This window comes from Agelaius tricolor, unplaced genomic scaffold (genome assembly GCF_023055355.1).
Source record: "Agelaius tricolor isolate 1412-34295 unplaced genomic scaffold, bAgeTri1.0.p SCAF_34, whole genome shotgun sequence".
Taxonomy (NCBI): domain Eukaryota; kingdom Metazoa; phylum Chordata; class Aves; order Passeriformes; family Icteridae; genus Agelaius; species Agelaius tricolor.
In genome coordinates this window covers 3,266,119-3,283,903 of record NW_027269294.1, presented here as the reverse complement: position 1 = coordinate 3,283,903, position 17,785 = coordinate 3,266,119, and the positions used below count along the sequence as shown (strand labels likewise).

The 17,785-nt window shown below is 41.6% G+C and overlaps 1 protein-coding gene across 2 annotated transcripts in view; it reads right to left on the bottom strand.

The window, feature by feature from the left end:
- Window positions 1–7,936, bottom strand: part of LOC139602436 (bifunctional heparan sulfate N-deacetylase/N-sulfotransferase 3) — a 52,559-nt gene extending 44,623 nt beyond the window's left edge. Inside the window, exons 1-2 of one of the 2 annotated variants that reach the window (XM_071452295.1) lie at window positions 7,699–7,936; window positions 207–1,333 (exon numbers count right to left, since the gene is read on the bottom strand). In XM_071452295.1, the coding sequence (XP_071308396.1) occupies window positions 207–1,187 (981 nt within the window). In that variant the 5' untranslated portion in view covers window positions 1,188–1,333; window positions 7,699–7,936. Of the gene's footprint in view, window positions 1–206; window positions 1,334–7,069; window positions 7,222–7,698 lie in introns of those variants that run through there. The other variant, XM_071452296.1, reaches the window with a different exon arrangement.
- Window positions 7,937–17,785: the final 9,849 nt, after the last annotated feature.

The following is a 17,785-nucleotide window of genomic DNA, read 5'->3' as shown; positions in this document are numbered from 1 at the left end:
GTAACCCTGTCCACTCTTGAAAGTTTATGCTGACATTTATTGTTGCTCACTACATTTACCTCCTGCTTGTAAGACTCTCAACATGTGCATTACATATGAACAGCTCCAGGGTGGAGCCCTGAAGTTCCAAGTATGAACAACTATCCACTCTCAGATTAAAAAAATCATGTTGTTGTAATGACCATTAGTTTGTGCACATACTTTACCTGTACGTCGTTGGTGTTCATCCTTGTTCCATCCTTGCCAACGAAGATATCATCTATGTCAACCAGAATGTACCTATCCAAGGATAGGGTGAGCTTCTTTCCAGAGAGGAAAGAGATGGCATCTATGAAAATCAGTTTGTGCAGCCAAAAATTCAAGTTATTGCCGAAAAGGACTCGTTGAATCCCATCGTGGAGCCCCAAGTCATGAATTACTGTGGCATAGAGAGCACTTATAGCAGCAGGTGGAGGGAGGTTTTCTGGTGTCTTTACTTTTGCAAATATCACTGGTTGATAAGTTGTGTGATTAATCTGGAAAACAGCCCAGTCATTTCCAAGCAAGGGCCCTTTCTCAAGCTTAGAAGGTTTAGTCACATGGAGCAGTGGGGAATGAGGGTTAATGCAACAGTCCTTAACACCCAGATTGCTGTGGACATGGAAAGGAAAACCCTTCCACTGAAAGCTCTGCAAGCTGTTCTCATTGCCTTTGTGAAATCCGATCACACCCACGCCATATTCTACACAGTACTTATCTAGAAGGCCTCTGTTCCAGGAGTCCATGTTCACGTACTTAAAAATATTTTCATATATTATGAGAGCGTATTTGCCTTTGTTTTTGTCTATTAGCACTGGGAGGTCACCTTTCCCAGATGCAATCTCAATGTGAAACTGAAACCTGCTAGATTCCAGAATGGTTATGATATCTTGGCCTAATGCTGAGTACTGGCTTTCCACAAACACCAGCACTACAAGGTCTGTCCTCAGGGGATCAACAGGCTTCATGGTCTTCATCTCCATCAGCTTGTATGGCAACAGTTGAGGATCACCACATTCCACTTCTGAAGAGGTTTCAGGAAGTTCATTTTCCTGTTTGTAGCCATTATACAAGTAGTAGGCAGAAATAACTATGCTCACCATACAAAAAGTGGCCAGCAAAATTACTGTTCTTTGAAAATGTCTGTGAAGTTTCAGGATAAAACTCATGGTGTTTACTTGCCTTAGACAGCTCTCAGCAGCAGCATGAAAAACAAACACAGATTCTCAACAACTTGTTCCAGTCCTCTGAAATATTTATGTCACCATTGCAGCACACACATCTATCTTCCACAGAGCTTTACTGAAGGTACAGTCTAGAAGAAAAGAAAATCAGAGATTTAAATGAGACACCACCTTGTGAAGAATCATCTGCTTAAATGAATGGGGAGCAAAGAAATCACTGCCAGCCAGAGGTTTGGAGACCAACAGCTCAACATTTTGCAATAATATATTTTTTTCTGCTCCCACTACTTGCCATGTGCATTTGAAGGTCTCTAAATCTCACAGGTTCCTCAACTCAGAGAATCAAATAAAGCAGGCAAAGGCACTGAAAAGCAGGACTTAAAAGCATTTACAGTGTTTTAGAAATTCTTTTTACCTAAAGATAAAAGTTAACTCCAAGTAGACAATTGCTAACAACCAAAGTATTGAAGAAAATTTATAACCTATAAAAAGCTGGGGCAACATGATTAAACAAATTCTATCTTGTATTAGTTTTTCAAAGAACCAAGAACATGTACATCTTAACTGTTGTACAAACAGATACTGATACACTCTATATCTATTATATATTATATCATATATTATATCTATTAGAGGAATTTTTTTAAGCAAAACTTGCTTCCTGCAACATTAGAGGAGAACAAAGCATTTTTCTGGACTGTGGAGTTTTGCAAGCTGTTAGAAGCATTTCTTTGCATTGAAAAACCCATAGAACAATCAAGCTCCTAAATTTGAGAAGAGAAAGCAATAAATCAAAAGTTAAACCTAACATGCAGATCACTTAAGGATATACTTATGTTCTATCTTGTACTTAAGGAAAGAGTAATTTTTCAAGCCAGGAATACAACTGCTGTCAAAACTCCCTAGTAAAACAACTGGCTGGTATGACAAGCATAAAATAATGATCATAAGTCATAAACAAAGGTTCAAAGCAGATTTTGAAAAATATTAAGTGTGTCAAGATGTAGAACATGCCACTGTAACTTCAGTGTAGTTTGCACCCAGGCCCATTTGGAAATGGGATTAGGATAAGGTGCGGCATTAACATGGTCATTTCCCAACTGAGAGGTTAATCCTTCCATTCCTGGTAGCGTTTTTTTTTTTATCCTACATGGTAAGCAAATTGGTCTTTCGCTCCAGATTTTCAAAAAAGCTAAAAACAAGTTACATACTTAACAGTACCTATGTAATGCCCAGAAACTGAATTAAACCCTGAGGACAGATCATCTTAGTGCCATGATGAGCATAAAGTAGTAATAAATGAGAAAAATCAGATGAGGGGAAAAAGAAACTCCAACTCATTCTATTCATCAAAACTGCAAAATTCAGCATGAACAGCAAGGGTACATGAGCTGTCTCATTCATAGTTAAGATTGAGAGCAAGATTCCTTCTATCTGGATAGATTCTGCTTTGGATAGACTTTGGTCTCCTCATGTTCTACTCACAGGTAAGTGTTTATCAACCTCTCCTCTTCTGGGAAGCCTTAAACTCAGCCTTGAATGTTACTTGCAGCTGCACAAAGTCCTGCTCAAAGCTTTTGGGCAGGAGACCTGCCTTTCACCCAGGCTCACTAATTACTGTTAGACTAAAATAACATAACCCCAGCTTCCTGGGTTTTATCTGAAACAAACCTGAAGAATGCATAAAGACCAAACAACAATATGGGAGCACCTTTAGAAGAACTCAACATTTTTAATAACTGAAATGTCCAATCCTTGCCACACTAGCTTCAAGAATATCAGTCTGGATGGCATAACAGGGCTGCTGAACATGGTAACAAGTCAGGTGATAAAGAGGAGTTCTATCCTGAATGAGTTAACACCAGAGAGAGGTTTCCAGACAGACGATTTTTCATTACACACACGAAGGGTTCTCTTCATTTTGCATTTCCAATTCAGCTGCCTGAATGCCAAGAGACACATAATTTTAGTGCCTAAATTTAACACTGACTGCATTCTGTAGAAAAGCTGTACACATGCCTATTTCTCTTTGATAGCCACAGATCTGGCTGGTCTATATACAGAAAAAATGAGAATTGACACTGACCTAAGCTCATAGCAAGGAAGGGCTGATGAGACGGAGCTGTTTGAACAGGATATTTCACAAGGGCTGCAACCCGAGAAACATTTGCAGCAAGGACACGGTTCCTAATGCCACTCCTTAGAGAGGAAAATCTGGAACCAGCCCAGACACCCGTGTTTTCTTCAAGAAAAGCCCTGTCATTGTATCCTCGGCTCCTAATTGCAGGTGCCCCCTGGGGCTACAGAGTGCAGCTCTAAGGAACAGTGGCTGCAACTGCCAAGACAGATGTGAGGTTCGACTGTGAGGAATTCTGAGGCAGCAGGACACAGCCAGACTTGGCACACTCCCTGCTGAAGGCAGTCAGGAAGTGGGCTGGAACAGAGCAAGGCACAAGGTTTAAATGCACACTCTCTGGTATCAGCTTGAGACTTAGGTAATTTTCACTTGCTTAAGGACTGGTTTGCATGGCAGGAGTTCCAAAGAACAGAGAAAGAAGAACACAAAAATGTCAAAGAGAACATGCATTTTACAATATCAACAGCCTCAAAGCCTTGACAAGGTACAGTTGCTTTCCTCGAGGGACAGCAGCATTTTCCTTTGAGCAGTAGTCCTTGCTGGATGCTCCAGTGCTGTATTACAGCAGCATGCTACAACAACTCACAATGCACCCCCTTGACAGTGACACCCTTGGGATGCACTGCACCACACCCCGTGGGACCTGTGGAGATCATGACCGTGACCTTTATCACATCTCTACAAGTGGCTTCAGCCAAGATGCTCCCTGCTTGCTCTCATAATTTCCTACAGTACAACCAGACAAAAAGTGTAATTCTCAATGTACCTACAGTGAGTAAGCTGTGAGAAGCAGCATTTCAGAAGAGGAGAGTGCTTGAGGAGTCTTACTTTCATGACCAAAGAACGCAATATTTACCAAAGAAAGGAGAAGTCATGATAACATCAACATCAATAAAAAATATCCAAGTATAAGAAAAAGGCTTAAATTAAAAAAACAGAGTCTAGAAAGTCTTCACAAGAGCTCAAGCTTGTTAGTATTGTTTCAGTGAAAAACCACGCAAAACACCCATAGATAGAGCTGACTGCATCAGCAGTCTCAGCTCTTTTTGATTTCTACAGTCATGTGGAATTCAGTGGCAGAGGAATATGGTCCCACCTGTACCTAAAATCACTTGAAATCACCTGAGAACAGGAATCAGATATTAATGAATCCAAAGTTCTGTAATGCTGATGTTGTAATAAATGTTACCTATAAAATAACTTGTATGGTATTTTTTCATGGTTTGAAACAATAAAATTCACCTGTTTGTTTTTCTATCTAGAACTTTATTGCTTTAGAAGAACCTGCATTTGATCTTCTCTTTTGCATTTTCATGCCACTGTGTTAAAATTCAGATCAGGACCTTTTACCACTACTGCTCAAAGCAGGAGGTATCAAAATGCTCTCTTAAGGTGAAAATTAGCATCTTTGAATATTCAGAATTTGGTTTTTAACTTACAGACTCACGATGGAGAAGATCTTGCTGAGAGAAAGCTGAGTCATGGAAGCAAGTTTTGCATTTTGTTATGAACACAGACAGCAAGGCTCAATGCTCTTGTCATCTACTGCAGAAGTGGTTTCTGCAGCCCAGAACCTGCTCATATGAAAATTCTGCTGGTACAGGAAAGAAATATCACCTTATTAAGCAGAAGATTGACCATTCTGAACATACTGCTGGGCAGTCACAATTACAGGCATCTGCAGGCAACCAGCATGAAATAGATGCATTTGAATAGAGATCTTCAATTTGGACTGGTTTGGGGGGTTTATAACTTGTTCTGCTTGTTCTGTTTCAGGTTTTTAAATTCACTAACAAAGTAGCACTGATGACAGAACAAATAGTGCAAGGAACCCCAAAGACTGAAAGGACACCACAAGTGAGTTCCTACCACTTGCAGCTTTCTTTAGTTTGTTGTTTCACTGCTAAGCACAAATGACCAAATTCTTGGCTTCTGTAAATCATTTCCCCCTGATAACCCTCATGGAAACTCTTCCACAAGACAATACAGGCTGGGAATGCAGCCTACTAAATTCTTCACAGAGGTTCTCAGTCCAGAAACTGCACAGGCACATAAAACTGCACAGAATCTTAAAAAATGTCTGGTAAAGTTGAATCATAAATATCAACACCATTTTTAAAATGACAAGAAACTTTTTTCTGCTGTCCTAATATCAAGATTAAAGCAATGGGCTCAACTAAAATATCCATAAATAAGTGAGAAATTGTTCTCAATTTATCAGATCAAATTTATCAAAGCCCAGTAAGAAAACTCTGGTTTAGTCTTACCTCAGGCCTGTGCTAGGGCAACTGTTTACTGCAATCCTTGATTAGAAACAATAAAGTTGGGACATACTTAAAGGTAAAACACATACTCTTAAAGGGTAACAAGAACCCTTTTCATCAAGAACTACTAAAAAGTTCTGGACTGGGTAGTCATCAATATTATTGAGGTATACTACATTTATCTGGGGACATATTTTTAATAACTTTCTTCTCATAATCCCCATCACTATATTCCCATTCTGTTCTTTACCAGCCTGGACAATACCACAGTGCTGGTGACATGCTGGGGATGTATTACATGAAGGATGAGTTTTTTATGCTTTAAATGAAGAGGAGAAAAAAAGGAAGCATATTGTTCAGCATATTACTACAGACATTTAAATCTCTACTGATTAGAATGCTGCTTAACTGCTTTGAACATAAAGGTCTGCTCTAGCCACTCACTATGAAACACAACTTCACAGGAAGCATTCAGAAGTCATTTTAGCATTACTAAATTGGAAATCTTTGGATATACAAAAGATACTGTAGGAAGCAGCAAAGCACAACCAAGCACAACCAAACCTGGGGTGAACAGCAGGGCTCAGATTTTTAAATCAGTTATGAAAACACCAAAGTAACCTCTGAGTACCCCTACTTACAACATTACTGACTAAAATATTCAAGCATTAACAGCTCAAATGAATAAATCCAGGCTGAGAATGAGACCTTACAACTGCATATTAAAAAGATATTTTCAACTTGTAAAAAGGCGATACGAGACATGAGCTGTCACGGGAAGCCTTTGAGACCCTTTAGTATCACATAACAAACCCTGGAATGTGTGATTACTGAAAGGTTTACATTCTCTCACAGCTGTTAGAAAAAAAGGGAATGGTTCAGACAGCACAGCAATTCTGATGGATAGAAATTCCTTTTCAAGTCCTTCAGGTAAGCAGTTTGTAGTTTCTACTGTACCTGTGGTATCCTAAGCTCCATGCTGCATTGCTTAATGCAGTACTAGAGATCCTTATAGGATAGGGATTCAAGCATTATAGTTTGTCAAGGAAAAATATTTATGAAGATTAAATATACAACGTTTAAAAATAGTTTAAAAGAAGGTTGTAAAGACTTCCACAGAACACAAAAGTTTAGTTTAGTCTTCAAATCACTCTTTACCTTCATACAACACTTTGTACAGAAATATCTTTAAGCTCTTGACATTGCACAATTTTTCTGAGATAAACCCTGCTATTTTTCAGCAACTGCAAAAACATCACTATCTAAAGAGTAAATGATTTGCTCAAGGTCTCTGAGATAAATGTCCAGCACACTGTCTGGTCCATGCCCATACCATTACTTCCCCTCTCTTTGCTGCCACAACCGCCAAGTGTAAAGAGTTAATAAGGCAGAGCTCAGAACCATTTCTTCCAAGACACCTGACTGGAGATGCTGACAGTGAGAGAAACGCTCTTTCTTTCACTTACCATTCGATTAGGAAGAGAAAACCCCACCGCACCAAACCCTGAAGCAATTATCCAGCATATCAGGCATCGAATTGAATAATATACAAGTTTTCTGCCATTTCCCGAGGGTTGCACATGACAGCTGAACCGAGCAGCAGCACATATCAATTTTTGACAGGATTTGGGGAATCCAAGCAGCTATAACCACCTGAAGTTATGAATAATTACTGCACTAGGCTGACTAATAATTTTGTGCCCCAACAGAGCCATAAGCAATTCCCGCAAACACTAGAGGGCAACAGCACCCCGCTGAACAGCTCCGGGAGGAGAGCGAACGGGAAAAGCCCAGCCACTGAAGGGCTGCTGCGGGGACCGCGCCAGGCAGATGCTCAGTGCGCCGGGAAACAAGAAAAACAAACCCAAACACCAAGAAACCCCGAGAAACCCCACAGAACAACCCCGCAAACGCAGCCTCCGCAGCGGGAGCCTCAGCGCCGGGCAGCCGCCCCGTCCCGCCGCGCTCCCGGCCCGGGCGGTGCCCGCATTGGAGCGGGAGCCTGCGGGCGGCTCGGGCACAACTTTGCCGGGGGCGCGGAGCTGAGCGGCTTCGCTGCGCCGGGCCCGCGGGCACCGCCCGCCCCGCTCGTTACCTCCGGGCGCGCTCCGCCGGCATGTCCCCGCGAGGTGCCTCAGATCCTGCCGCCGTCTGTGCCCTCCGCACAGCCTGCTCCGGGAGAGGCGCCGGGGCGCGGAGCCTCCCAGGGCGCGGAGGTACGGCGGGGCTGCCGCCGGGGGTGCAGCACCGCCCGGCAGCCTCGCCGCGCCCTCCCGGAGGAGGAGCCGCGGTCGCCGGCGAGGGGCGGGCGGGGGCTCCGCCGCGCCACCTCCCACATCGACCGCCCTCCTCCGAGGCTCGGCCGGGCCGGGGGCGGCTGCGGCCCCGGGCCCTCAGGCTGTTCCCGCCCTCAGCGGCCCGCGGGGCCCGCCCCTCACGGCACCTGCGGCACCTCCGTCCCACACGGGGGCCGCCGCCGCCTCACTTGTGGGGTTCTTAGTCCCTGTCTTAAATAAAGTATGATTAAAAAAAAAAAAAAAAATTAAAAATTTTTTTCGCTCCTCCAAAACCAATTTAGGAAGCCCCTGCTGCAGTCGCGCTGAGGCGAAGTTTAACTCACACCCTCCCGCCAAATCTCTCGCTGTCGGTGCAGCTTTAGGTACAGCCGATTTCTGAGCCGGTCTAAAGGTAGCACACAAGGGTGGAAATTCCGTGAGGTCAATTACATTTTGTCAAGACAATGTAGGGTTAAAACCTTGAGAGAATGCCAGGTAATGTGTTTGCAGCCTCGCTGCTTTTCTTAATTGAATTTTCTAACCCTATGTTAAACACAGTTAGTCCCACTGTATTTTTCACTGACACCCTGCATCCCTCGCTCTGGAGATGGAGCTGCTCCATTACTGTAGGTGAAGGAGTTAACGATTCCCTGTGTGAACTGCATTAGCTTTCACAAATGGGAAATAAAATGAATAAATTTTACAAGTGCCCTCTTGATCTAGCTAATTTACCTCACAATTGCCCAGTGATTGTTAGCTCACCTAATGGCTGACAGTTCAATACATCGGATTAACTCCATCACTGACGCTTGTCTGTCCAAACCTTCCTCCATGTGACTAACTCAAGGCAAAAACTTGAAGGAGAAAAGCTACAGTCACCTGAATGTTGCTTTTCCAAGCATCAGGAGAATTTACAGCTCTTAATTCAGGAATACTGTTATTTACTTTCTCCTCTTTTACTCCCTTTTATTCTCATGACACACTAAAACCCCCAACTTTTACTGTCTTCTGGGCTACAAAACAGTACAAGGTCCATAAGCTAGACTTAGAGTAGAAAAGAGAACTTGTCACAAGGGCTTACTATGTGTGAGGTTATTAATCCCTGGAATAGAGAGTCCATCTGAAATCCTGTTGCCCTCTCAGTATTCTCCAGAAAGGGATTTCCTCCCAGATTAAGCTTCTCGACTGGGTGAATATCCTGACACAGTCTTGTTTTGGGGACTCCCTATTATGACGGATTTTTCCTACAACAGGCTAGGAAGCACGGGGTGCAAGTGAGCCACAAGTGACCGAAATTCTCAGCTGTGATGAGTTCAAAGTCACGTTTTCCCTCCTAGCCTTCCCTCTGAGCAGCTGTTTTTAGGTTATCACTGGCCAGCCTGGTCAGAAACGTGTTGGAGAGCGCCTGTCCTCAGAAGCACTTGGTTGCTCACAGAGATGTGCCAGACACCTCACAGCTGAGGGCTGCAGCACTGCATGTCAGCAGCTGCGGCACCAAGCGCTTCTGGCAGGAATATTAACAACTTTCATCTTTCTTGGTGATACTTTTCAGGTTTTTTGCTCCTGAGCTGTCAGTGCAGCCTGAACTGGGAGTGATGTCTTAGCCATTCTTTGAGCAATACATCTTAAGGCACCGCTGACTGCACTTCTGGCCAAGATTTCTGCCTGGCACACAGCACTTCTCAAAAAAATAGGAAAAAGAGTAGTAAATCCAGACAAGAAATTAGGGAAGAGGAAAACCTATTGAACTACAGGCAAACAGAGACACATCTAGACAACTGCTACTCTCCATGATGAACTAAGGACTCAACCTTCTGCCTTTCTTACTGCTGGCCTCTACACGTGAATGCTCCCTTCCCCATTCACGTTTTTCTTCCAACTCAAAGTTTTCACCTGAACAATGTCCTTCTGCATCATCAGCAACCTCTCTTCCTCAAATGAACTGAATCCCACCTTGTCTCAGGGTCTCACTAATTTCAGGCAATTAGTGCAAGCAACAGTTCTAACCATTGCATGGTTCTACATCTGCAAATGAACTCTTGGTCCCACTCAAACCTGTGCAAAATTTGCTTATTTTTGGTGTGCTGATCATTACTACAACTCCCAGCACAAATTGCTCATAGAATAGACAGACTGATCATAGTGCACATCAGAAAGGTCATGGTTTGGAGCATTACTTGTAACGGCAACACTTTTCCATTAATAAAGAAATACTTTATCCAGTCATGCCATTTCCAAGTTTAAAGACGTCTTCCAACCAAACACTCATTTTTACTTGTATTATTTTTGTTCGAATTTTCTTGCAGGAAGCCATTAAATTGAGATAGGTATTTGAAAGCAAGGAGCATCGAGGCAATTGCCTGTTATTAGCAATTTCATGATTACTTTTTTACAGCTATTACAAATGCTACTAGTCAAAAGGCAAACTTACTGTAGATTTAACATGCTCTTTGGATTAATCAGAAACTTGTTTAACTGGGAAAGGTTTCTTTACACGTTTCATCAACATAATGAGGAGAAAAATGTGGCCTAAGATTTAAGAAATGCTTGTGGTCAAAAATGTAATCGGCTAAGAGGCTATCTCAGAGAAGAAAAAAACCCTAACACTGTTCAAGTTTATAACTGAACTACATTTTTCCAGTATTGTTATTACAATACCCTTCACTTGTGAAGTGTGTAAGGACTATTCTGTAGAAAACAATACAGAAAGCCAGCCACACTTATGGATTTTTCCCTATAAAGCCACTATCTTTCAGATGGAAAAGCCACTTATTGTTTCTTTTCACAACTTTGTATTTAATTTTCAATAACAGCCTAAAAAATCCCACTATCTGCATACATTGCAGTAATACCTTTCAAACCAGTGGAAGGAAGTTGCTAATTACATGCCGTGGGCGCTGACTGCTTGGCAGCAGCAAGGCGCTTTTATCTCCAGGCTTAGAATAAACTATTGTTATAAATATGTTTTGTTCCATGTTAATCAGGGTATAGAGACAATTGTCATCTTGTACAATGATCAAATGGGCAGCTCAGGAATTCCTTAGGTGTGTCTGTTTTAAGCTGCAAACCCACCCTTTACTGCTCAAGTGATGCCATGTGAAGTGTAAGACGGATCCGTTAATGAGGAGGACTGAGCATTTTCTGTTGCAAATTTACCAGGAAATTTGCTTATGAAAAGAAAGAAAAGACTCTTCCTTACCATTATATCAGGTTCAGAGGTTCCAAGTTAATAAAGATACAAAAAAAAACCCACAAAAAAACCAAAAAAACCCAGCAGTGATTCAGAATGTATTAATTTTTGTGGGTTGTTTTGAATGTATGTCAATTTGAGTGAAAGCTCCTTAGCAATATTGAAATTTGTTACAGGAAAAGGATAATGGGGATGGAAGAAAATTAAAAAGAAACCGAGTCTCTATAAGCACAGTCAACAGTCTGAAGCATCTTTGCCCTTTTAAACAAAGTAATAAGCAATTAAAACTTCTGTTAAAAATTGATTTTAGAATATATAATAAAATAGGGCTAAGAAAAATTTGTATTATTACCCTAAAATAAATTCATTTTCCACATGAATAACAAAAGAAAAGTTCTAAAATAGTCTTGTTATTTGCAGAGAGGGAAAACATTAAACTGCTATACCCAGCTCTTCAGTTGAGCAATAATCCAAACACTTCCCAAAGCAGAATGCCATTCACAGTCAGCTGGAAAAATCATCATAGTTTCATCTTTCCTTTCCCTTAGCAGAAGTAACTCTGGAGAAAATGGGTAATTTAGCTGACTTTTTTGCAAAAGCAGCATGCTTTAGCACTGCCTTCAACTTCCTCATACCCTTCCCTTCCTTCTATATAAAAAAATCCCTCCTGCCCTCTGTGCTCCTGAACACCCAAAGCACAGCCCTACTTCCCTGTGGCAACAAACAAAGAGCAATAACCAGAGGAGTTTGCACAGGAGTGGGAAGTTACTCAGCATGCAAGGTAACACTGCAGGATCAATGACATGACTGTCTGCTTCAGACTGAGAGCTCATCAGCTGGGAATCACTGAGGTGAGAAAGGACGTGGGGACCAGTCAAAGTTAGGGAGTATCTGTCAGCTGCCAAAGTGATGTGTCTGGAAAACACTGCAGGCAGTGCTCAGAGAGGAAAAGGAGAGGTGGATATCTGGAAGTGTTGATGCTATTTCATATGGCTGAGGTACACCCTCCCTTGGAAGGCTGGGTAAAGTTCAGGGAAAGTGATTCCAAGTGGAAGAGGTGGAGAGAAGAGCTGTTCCCATGATCAGGTGAATACACAGCCTGTCCCACGACTGTCAAGGTCAAGGTTGAGAGGTGATATAGCTGCAGCTCTCGAGGGGGAGACATCAATATGCAGTGGTAGCTCACAAGTATTTAAGGAAAAGAGATTTTTGTCATAATAATGATTGGGTAAAACTGGTGCAGAAAGTTAGGATGGAAATAAAAAGAAGCTCTTAAATCACCAGAGTGAAGCAGGCCTGTTCTGAGTAGTGAGGGCAAAAAGAGTGGTTAACTTTGAGATGGTGCTTGAGTGACAATCAGACATTGTTCATCACAGTGCTAGACTGGCCTTGATGGCTTAAGAACATCTGTCAATCAGTGACCCCAGAGTTTTTATAGTGCTGGGAGATCAAACTCAGCAAGAACACAAATAAATCCTCATCACTGATGTTGAAGTTGCTATCGGCTGTTTCAGCTGTGGTGGTTTGTTTGTCACACTGGTTGTTTCAGGCTGTCTGTAAGCACTAGAGAAGATGAGCACCTGCACTCTGTTCACATGAATATGAACATCTCCTCACAAGTCATCATTTTTTAATGAAAGCCTGTATTCTGGAACAGAAGATGTTAGCCTCCAGGGAAACATATCAGCTTGTCATCTGTCCCACAAGTCAACAGGTAAAGAAAAAGAGGCGATATTGTTTTCTTTCCTGCTAGAATTCATTTGAATACCAGATCTTTCTGCTTATTAATATTTCAGTTCTCCCCAAACATGAAATGGATTGCAATATCAGATAAGCTGGTATAACTCTTATGCTTGTCATATATTATTTTGATTTAATCATAAGAAATTACGTCAATAGGTTGCCCCTATGTAATCGTGCACCATGCGCAGAGATCTTAATTACCCTGTTCATCAATATTCATGATAGCCCATATTATCCTGGGTATTATCCTATATTGTTATATGTGATGCCACATGAATACCATATGGGAGAGGGATTTAAAAAAGGTTATAGGCTAATAAGTGTATTTTATTCCACTCAGAAAACTCAAGAGAAACAGTTCTTTTCAAAGTTCCAGAGACTGTTAATTACATGCAAAATGTTAAGTCACCTTAAAGGCAAATGCTAACTCAGATGGACTAAAGATTAAAATTAAAAGCTAAAAATTCCTATTGTTATTAGTGCCCCACTGCACTAGATATTGTGCAAATATATGAGAAAGGTGATTCTCATCATAATTCTACCTTTCAGCTTGGTTGTTCTAGAGCAGAAATTGCAGTAGGTTTAAGCTAGCAGCTGGTGGTCATATAATAGCAGTGAATTATAATGATTTATAATGCCAGAAATTTTGTATGTAATTCCCTGTGAAGTTTCCTAGGAGCTGTGCCTACAAAATACTGCTTTGGCATGTCAGCCTTACCACTTAATTTGATTTACCCATTGTGTGCCACAGCCCTTGCACATCGTGCCTACTCCTGGGCTACAAACTCGACAGGGCAAAGAGGCAGCTGGACAACTCAGGGGACTCACACAAAATCTGGATGCAGCTCCCTGCCCACTACCTGCTTCTCACGTGTCACTGGCCTCTGTGATCATATAGATGTGTGAACAGGAGGGATGCTCCTGCCATCCTTCAGTGCAGCAGGGGGAGCACAGCCGATATCTCTGGCACACCAGCACGACTGCGATGCTGTAACAACTCCCTGTGCCTTACAACATGATTTACAACTATCTCGATGGTGTTTCAAGTCTTGATTCTGCAAACAACTCAAGTGCCACTGTACACATAGGAGATCAGAGGGCTGGACCCAGGAGGCTCTGGGAAGGCTGAGCCACACTGAGTTCAGAGAGGAGGCCCAAGCTCATCATGAGTGAGCACCACAGCCTGCAAACAACTGAGGAGTTGGGATTTCTGCTGAGGAGCTCCTCCCTCAGTCCACTTTTGAGGCTCTGGGGTTTTGCCCTGAGGGGCACTATCAGAACTTCGCAATTCATACAGAACATTGTTAGTTAATTCTTTTCTAGAATTAGTATTTTGCTCTTCCAAACACTATTTGCTGTTTGAAGCAGACTGCAGACTGATGGAGGTGCATGTTTTGCCTCTAGCAAAGCAGCATTCTCCTTCTTTATCTTAACACTGCAATGTTTCTCCTCTTTGACATAAACAGTGTCCAAAGCACTCTAATCCCATCCATGCCCAGTACAAACAGAGCAAACAAGGAATGATTTATGTACGCTTGACTGCACTCTATATTTTATTAGATGAAGATGAATTACTGTGCTGGACAGGGACACATTCTCCTGAAAAATCCATCTTTGTAGATTCTGGTGCTCAATCTCATGCCTTGTGCAAATGTATTTTAGTATGCTCTTGCCATTTTCCACTTGCTGGTGCCACACACAGCAGAGTGGCCCTGGCAGAGCACTGAGGGAGGTTCCCTTGCTAGCTGCGAGATACAGCTCCAGCTTATCACTTCCAAATGACTCTGCTCTTGTGTTCCAGGACAGGTGTCATTTCCCAACTTCTGCCACATGCTGATAACGTTATTTAAGCAAAAGACCAAATCTTTTCCCTCTTTCCTTCCATCATCCCATTGTATGCACTGCACTCCCTGCCTTTGTAGCCACTTCTGAGACAAGTCTATCCATTTATACATAGAGAAAGAATTTAACTTTGTTGATACTGGACAGAAAGCCAAGGGTCTGCATCTTGTGAAAAGTCTTATGCATGGCTTCCTTCTAGGGAAAAATATGTTTTAAAACCCATAAATTGTTGATACAGGTTCAGCTGCTATCAGAAAAACCCCAATACAGTTTGTCCTTAAGTAACTGGATAGGTACATTAGCCATTGCTCAAACCAACAAAGCACTAAATTAACAACAAATAAGCTAATTTTTCCCATTCTCCTTCCATTTTCTCTAGCTTTCAGTATGAACTGATCAAACTCAAATTTCATTTGTCTCCTCCCATAGTATCTTACTCTCTAGCCATATAAACACTGAATAAAATCCATGTTCAAGCTCCTTCTTCCAAAGGTAACACAGTGACAGCACTCATGTGGGACAAACTGCATTGCAGTTTTTAATAAATCAGTCTTTACAAAAGCATTTCTAGAACTCCTCTTCTAGAACTGGCAGCATAATGAAGAATGTCCCTACCTCTTAGTCTCAGATTGGAGTATTAAAATACCTTTCAACAGTTTAATTTCTCTCTGAAATTTTTCAAAAACAGTCTCTGTTCTTATTTTACTCAGTAGACCTTTGCTTGCAAGAGGCAATACCCTGTGATTTCAGGGCCACAGCTACGAGGTACCTGCTCAATTCCTGTATCCCAGCTAGGATAGCAGACAAAGCCCCCTGTGGTGCTGCCGGGTGCTTTCCTTGCTGCAGGCATCCACTGGGCTCTCAGCTGAGAACTCTCACTTCACAAAAGCCACTGAACAGCAATCAGGAAAGGTACATAATGAATACCCCCTGCATACAAAGCTACCACTGACCTCAGAGAATTTTTTTGTATTATAGGACCAGGGCTCAGATGGTAGTCATTTCCAGCTGGTGTGGACATGAGCCAGCTTCAAACATCAGCTCTAGAAGCAAAAAGCTCTATGAGGGTAACAATGCCCTTAAGACACACAGTTGTAAAGGTTTTTCCTTTAAAAACAATCAATCACATCCCTTTTCCCAGCCTTCAAATAAAAAGAACAATACTTTTCCATATAATTGTAAGGCTGCACTCCCAACATGATCTAACGAGTGATGCCAACTCCTGTATGCTTTGAAGAGCTATTACACAGAAAATGTCCCCCTGTTCTGCAGTAGACATTCCCTAGTGCAATGGTTTTTCTTTCAGCCTTAATTGAATTTTGTAGCATTTGCTTGTACATGTTGTTGTTACCCACATAAGCTTTTCCTTTCTCGCTCTCTTTTTTTTTTTAATTAGAGGTGCCATTTACAATTCGCCTTCTACCAGGTCACAGAATAGAACAGAAATCCAACTTTACGTAACAACTGGCAATTCAAATTGTTAAATCAAGCCAAGCGTCAGTATAATGCAATGTTAATTTTCATAGGGTAGATAGAATATGAAATATTTTTATATCCCTAGTCATTTACAGAGGACATTAGGTTTATGTTTTGAAATCAGATTGTTACCAAGAGCTTTCTGTTTAAAAATATTTCATTAAGCCAAGAAAGGAAAAGTCTGAGACTCACTGGGGAGCTGGGAAATTGTCATCACATTGAACGCTCTGGTATTCCTGCCCAGAATTGGCATCTTGGGCAATATTCTTACAGGAGGACTGGGAGAAGCTAAATCACATGATCCTATCATCTCATGCTCAGATGGCTGTGGGCAAAATAGGTATTTAAATTATAGTGCCTGTTCAATTAAACTCATTTCTTCCACTGCTGACCAGGAGCAGTAAGATTTCAGGAGTTACCTCTCCTCTTGTGCTACTTGTAATTATACATTTTCTGAACTGCCATTCGTACTTTACTGTGCACAAGAGGGAGAAGACCTTTTTTAGCTGGAGGTCTGGGTATACTCAAACCTTTTATGGGATCTCCAGTGGGTGTCCAGAGATCATTCAGTGCTCAGTGGCAGTACTGGAACCCAGATTTATTCTCTTCCCTTTTCCAGCTGTGCTGGTACGCACAGTCTCACAGGTGTAGACATGATGGAAAATGTAAAGCACAAGAACACAAACCAGAAAGGCCTCTGTGCTTGCAATGACAAGCTTTTTAAGTCACAGCATCTGATACTATTTTGTCCTTTCCAAACTGAAACTATTGGCAAGAGTCTTAAAAACTCTTGTTGAGCTAAGAGCAAATTGCACATACAACCAACCCTGTGGCAACCTGCATGCATGTGTTGATTGCTAACCTTCTGCTATGTCATCTGCTCTTCAGGAACTGGTCCTATTTTATGGAAAACATCCTTGGATCTTTCCTCATCCATTTTGTCTCTGGGGCTCATCAGTTAGCCTCTAAGGAATGAGATGAAGGACTTCTACACTTTGTCAAAAAACATGACCGTTTCTTTGATCCTATTACAAGACAGCAGCATTACTGGAAGTGTCTTTGTTCAAAAAAGTTCATAATGTGCACTTTTTCAACATTCATCAGAGTTACTGGCATCTCTCTTAATCAAAGTGAATAAAAACATCAGTATCATGTTTTCCACAAAGTTTGCACTTTGCAGTCACCCACACTTCCCTACAAATAATGAGCTCCCCCAACCTCATATTCCCAAAACTTTTTTTTTCTTCATACAAAATAGGGCACACAAAAAAAGACAACCTGGTCTGTCAAGTGGCTGAAAAACATCTGCTAAGCCTTATCCAAATATTCCTACATAATGAAACCTCTCCTGTCAGTCCATAAGACTGAAGTTCAAGTCTTAAAGGCTTATTTTCAATATCTCCCCACATAGCAGAAATCCAGGAAGAGATTTCTTTTGAGAATAAGCACAGCCTATGTCCATGTCGCTGCTGAATTTCATTTACCTCTAAGAGAAATAACTGTCTTTTTTTCTGGGAATTGCAAATAGTAGAATATATTAGTTTTCTATTTTTCTATTCCTATTTTAAATGAAGGCAATAAGACTCAAAAGATGAAAGTTGGACACAGATGGAAAGGGATATAAACTGACAAGAGCAAGCGAAGTCCAGAATAGC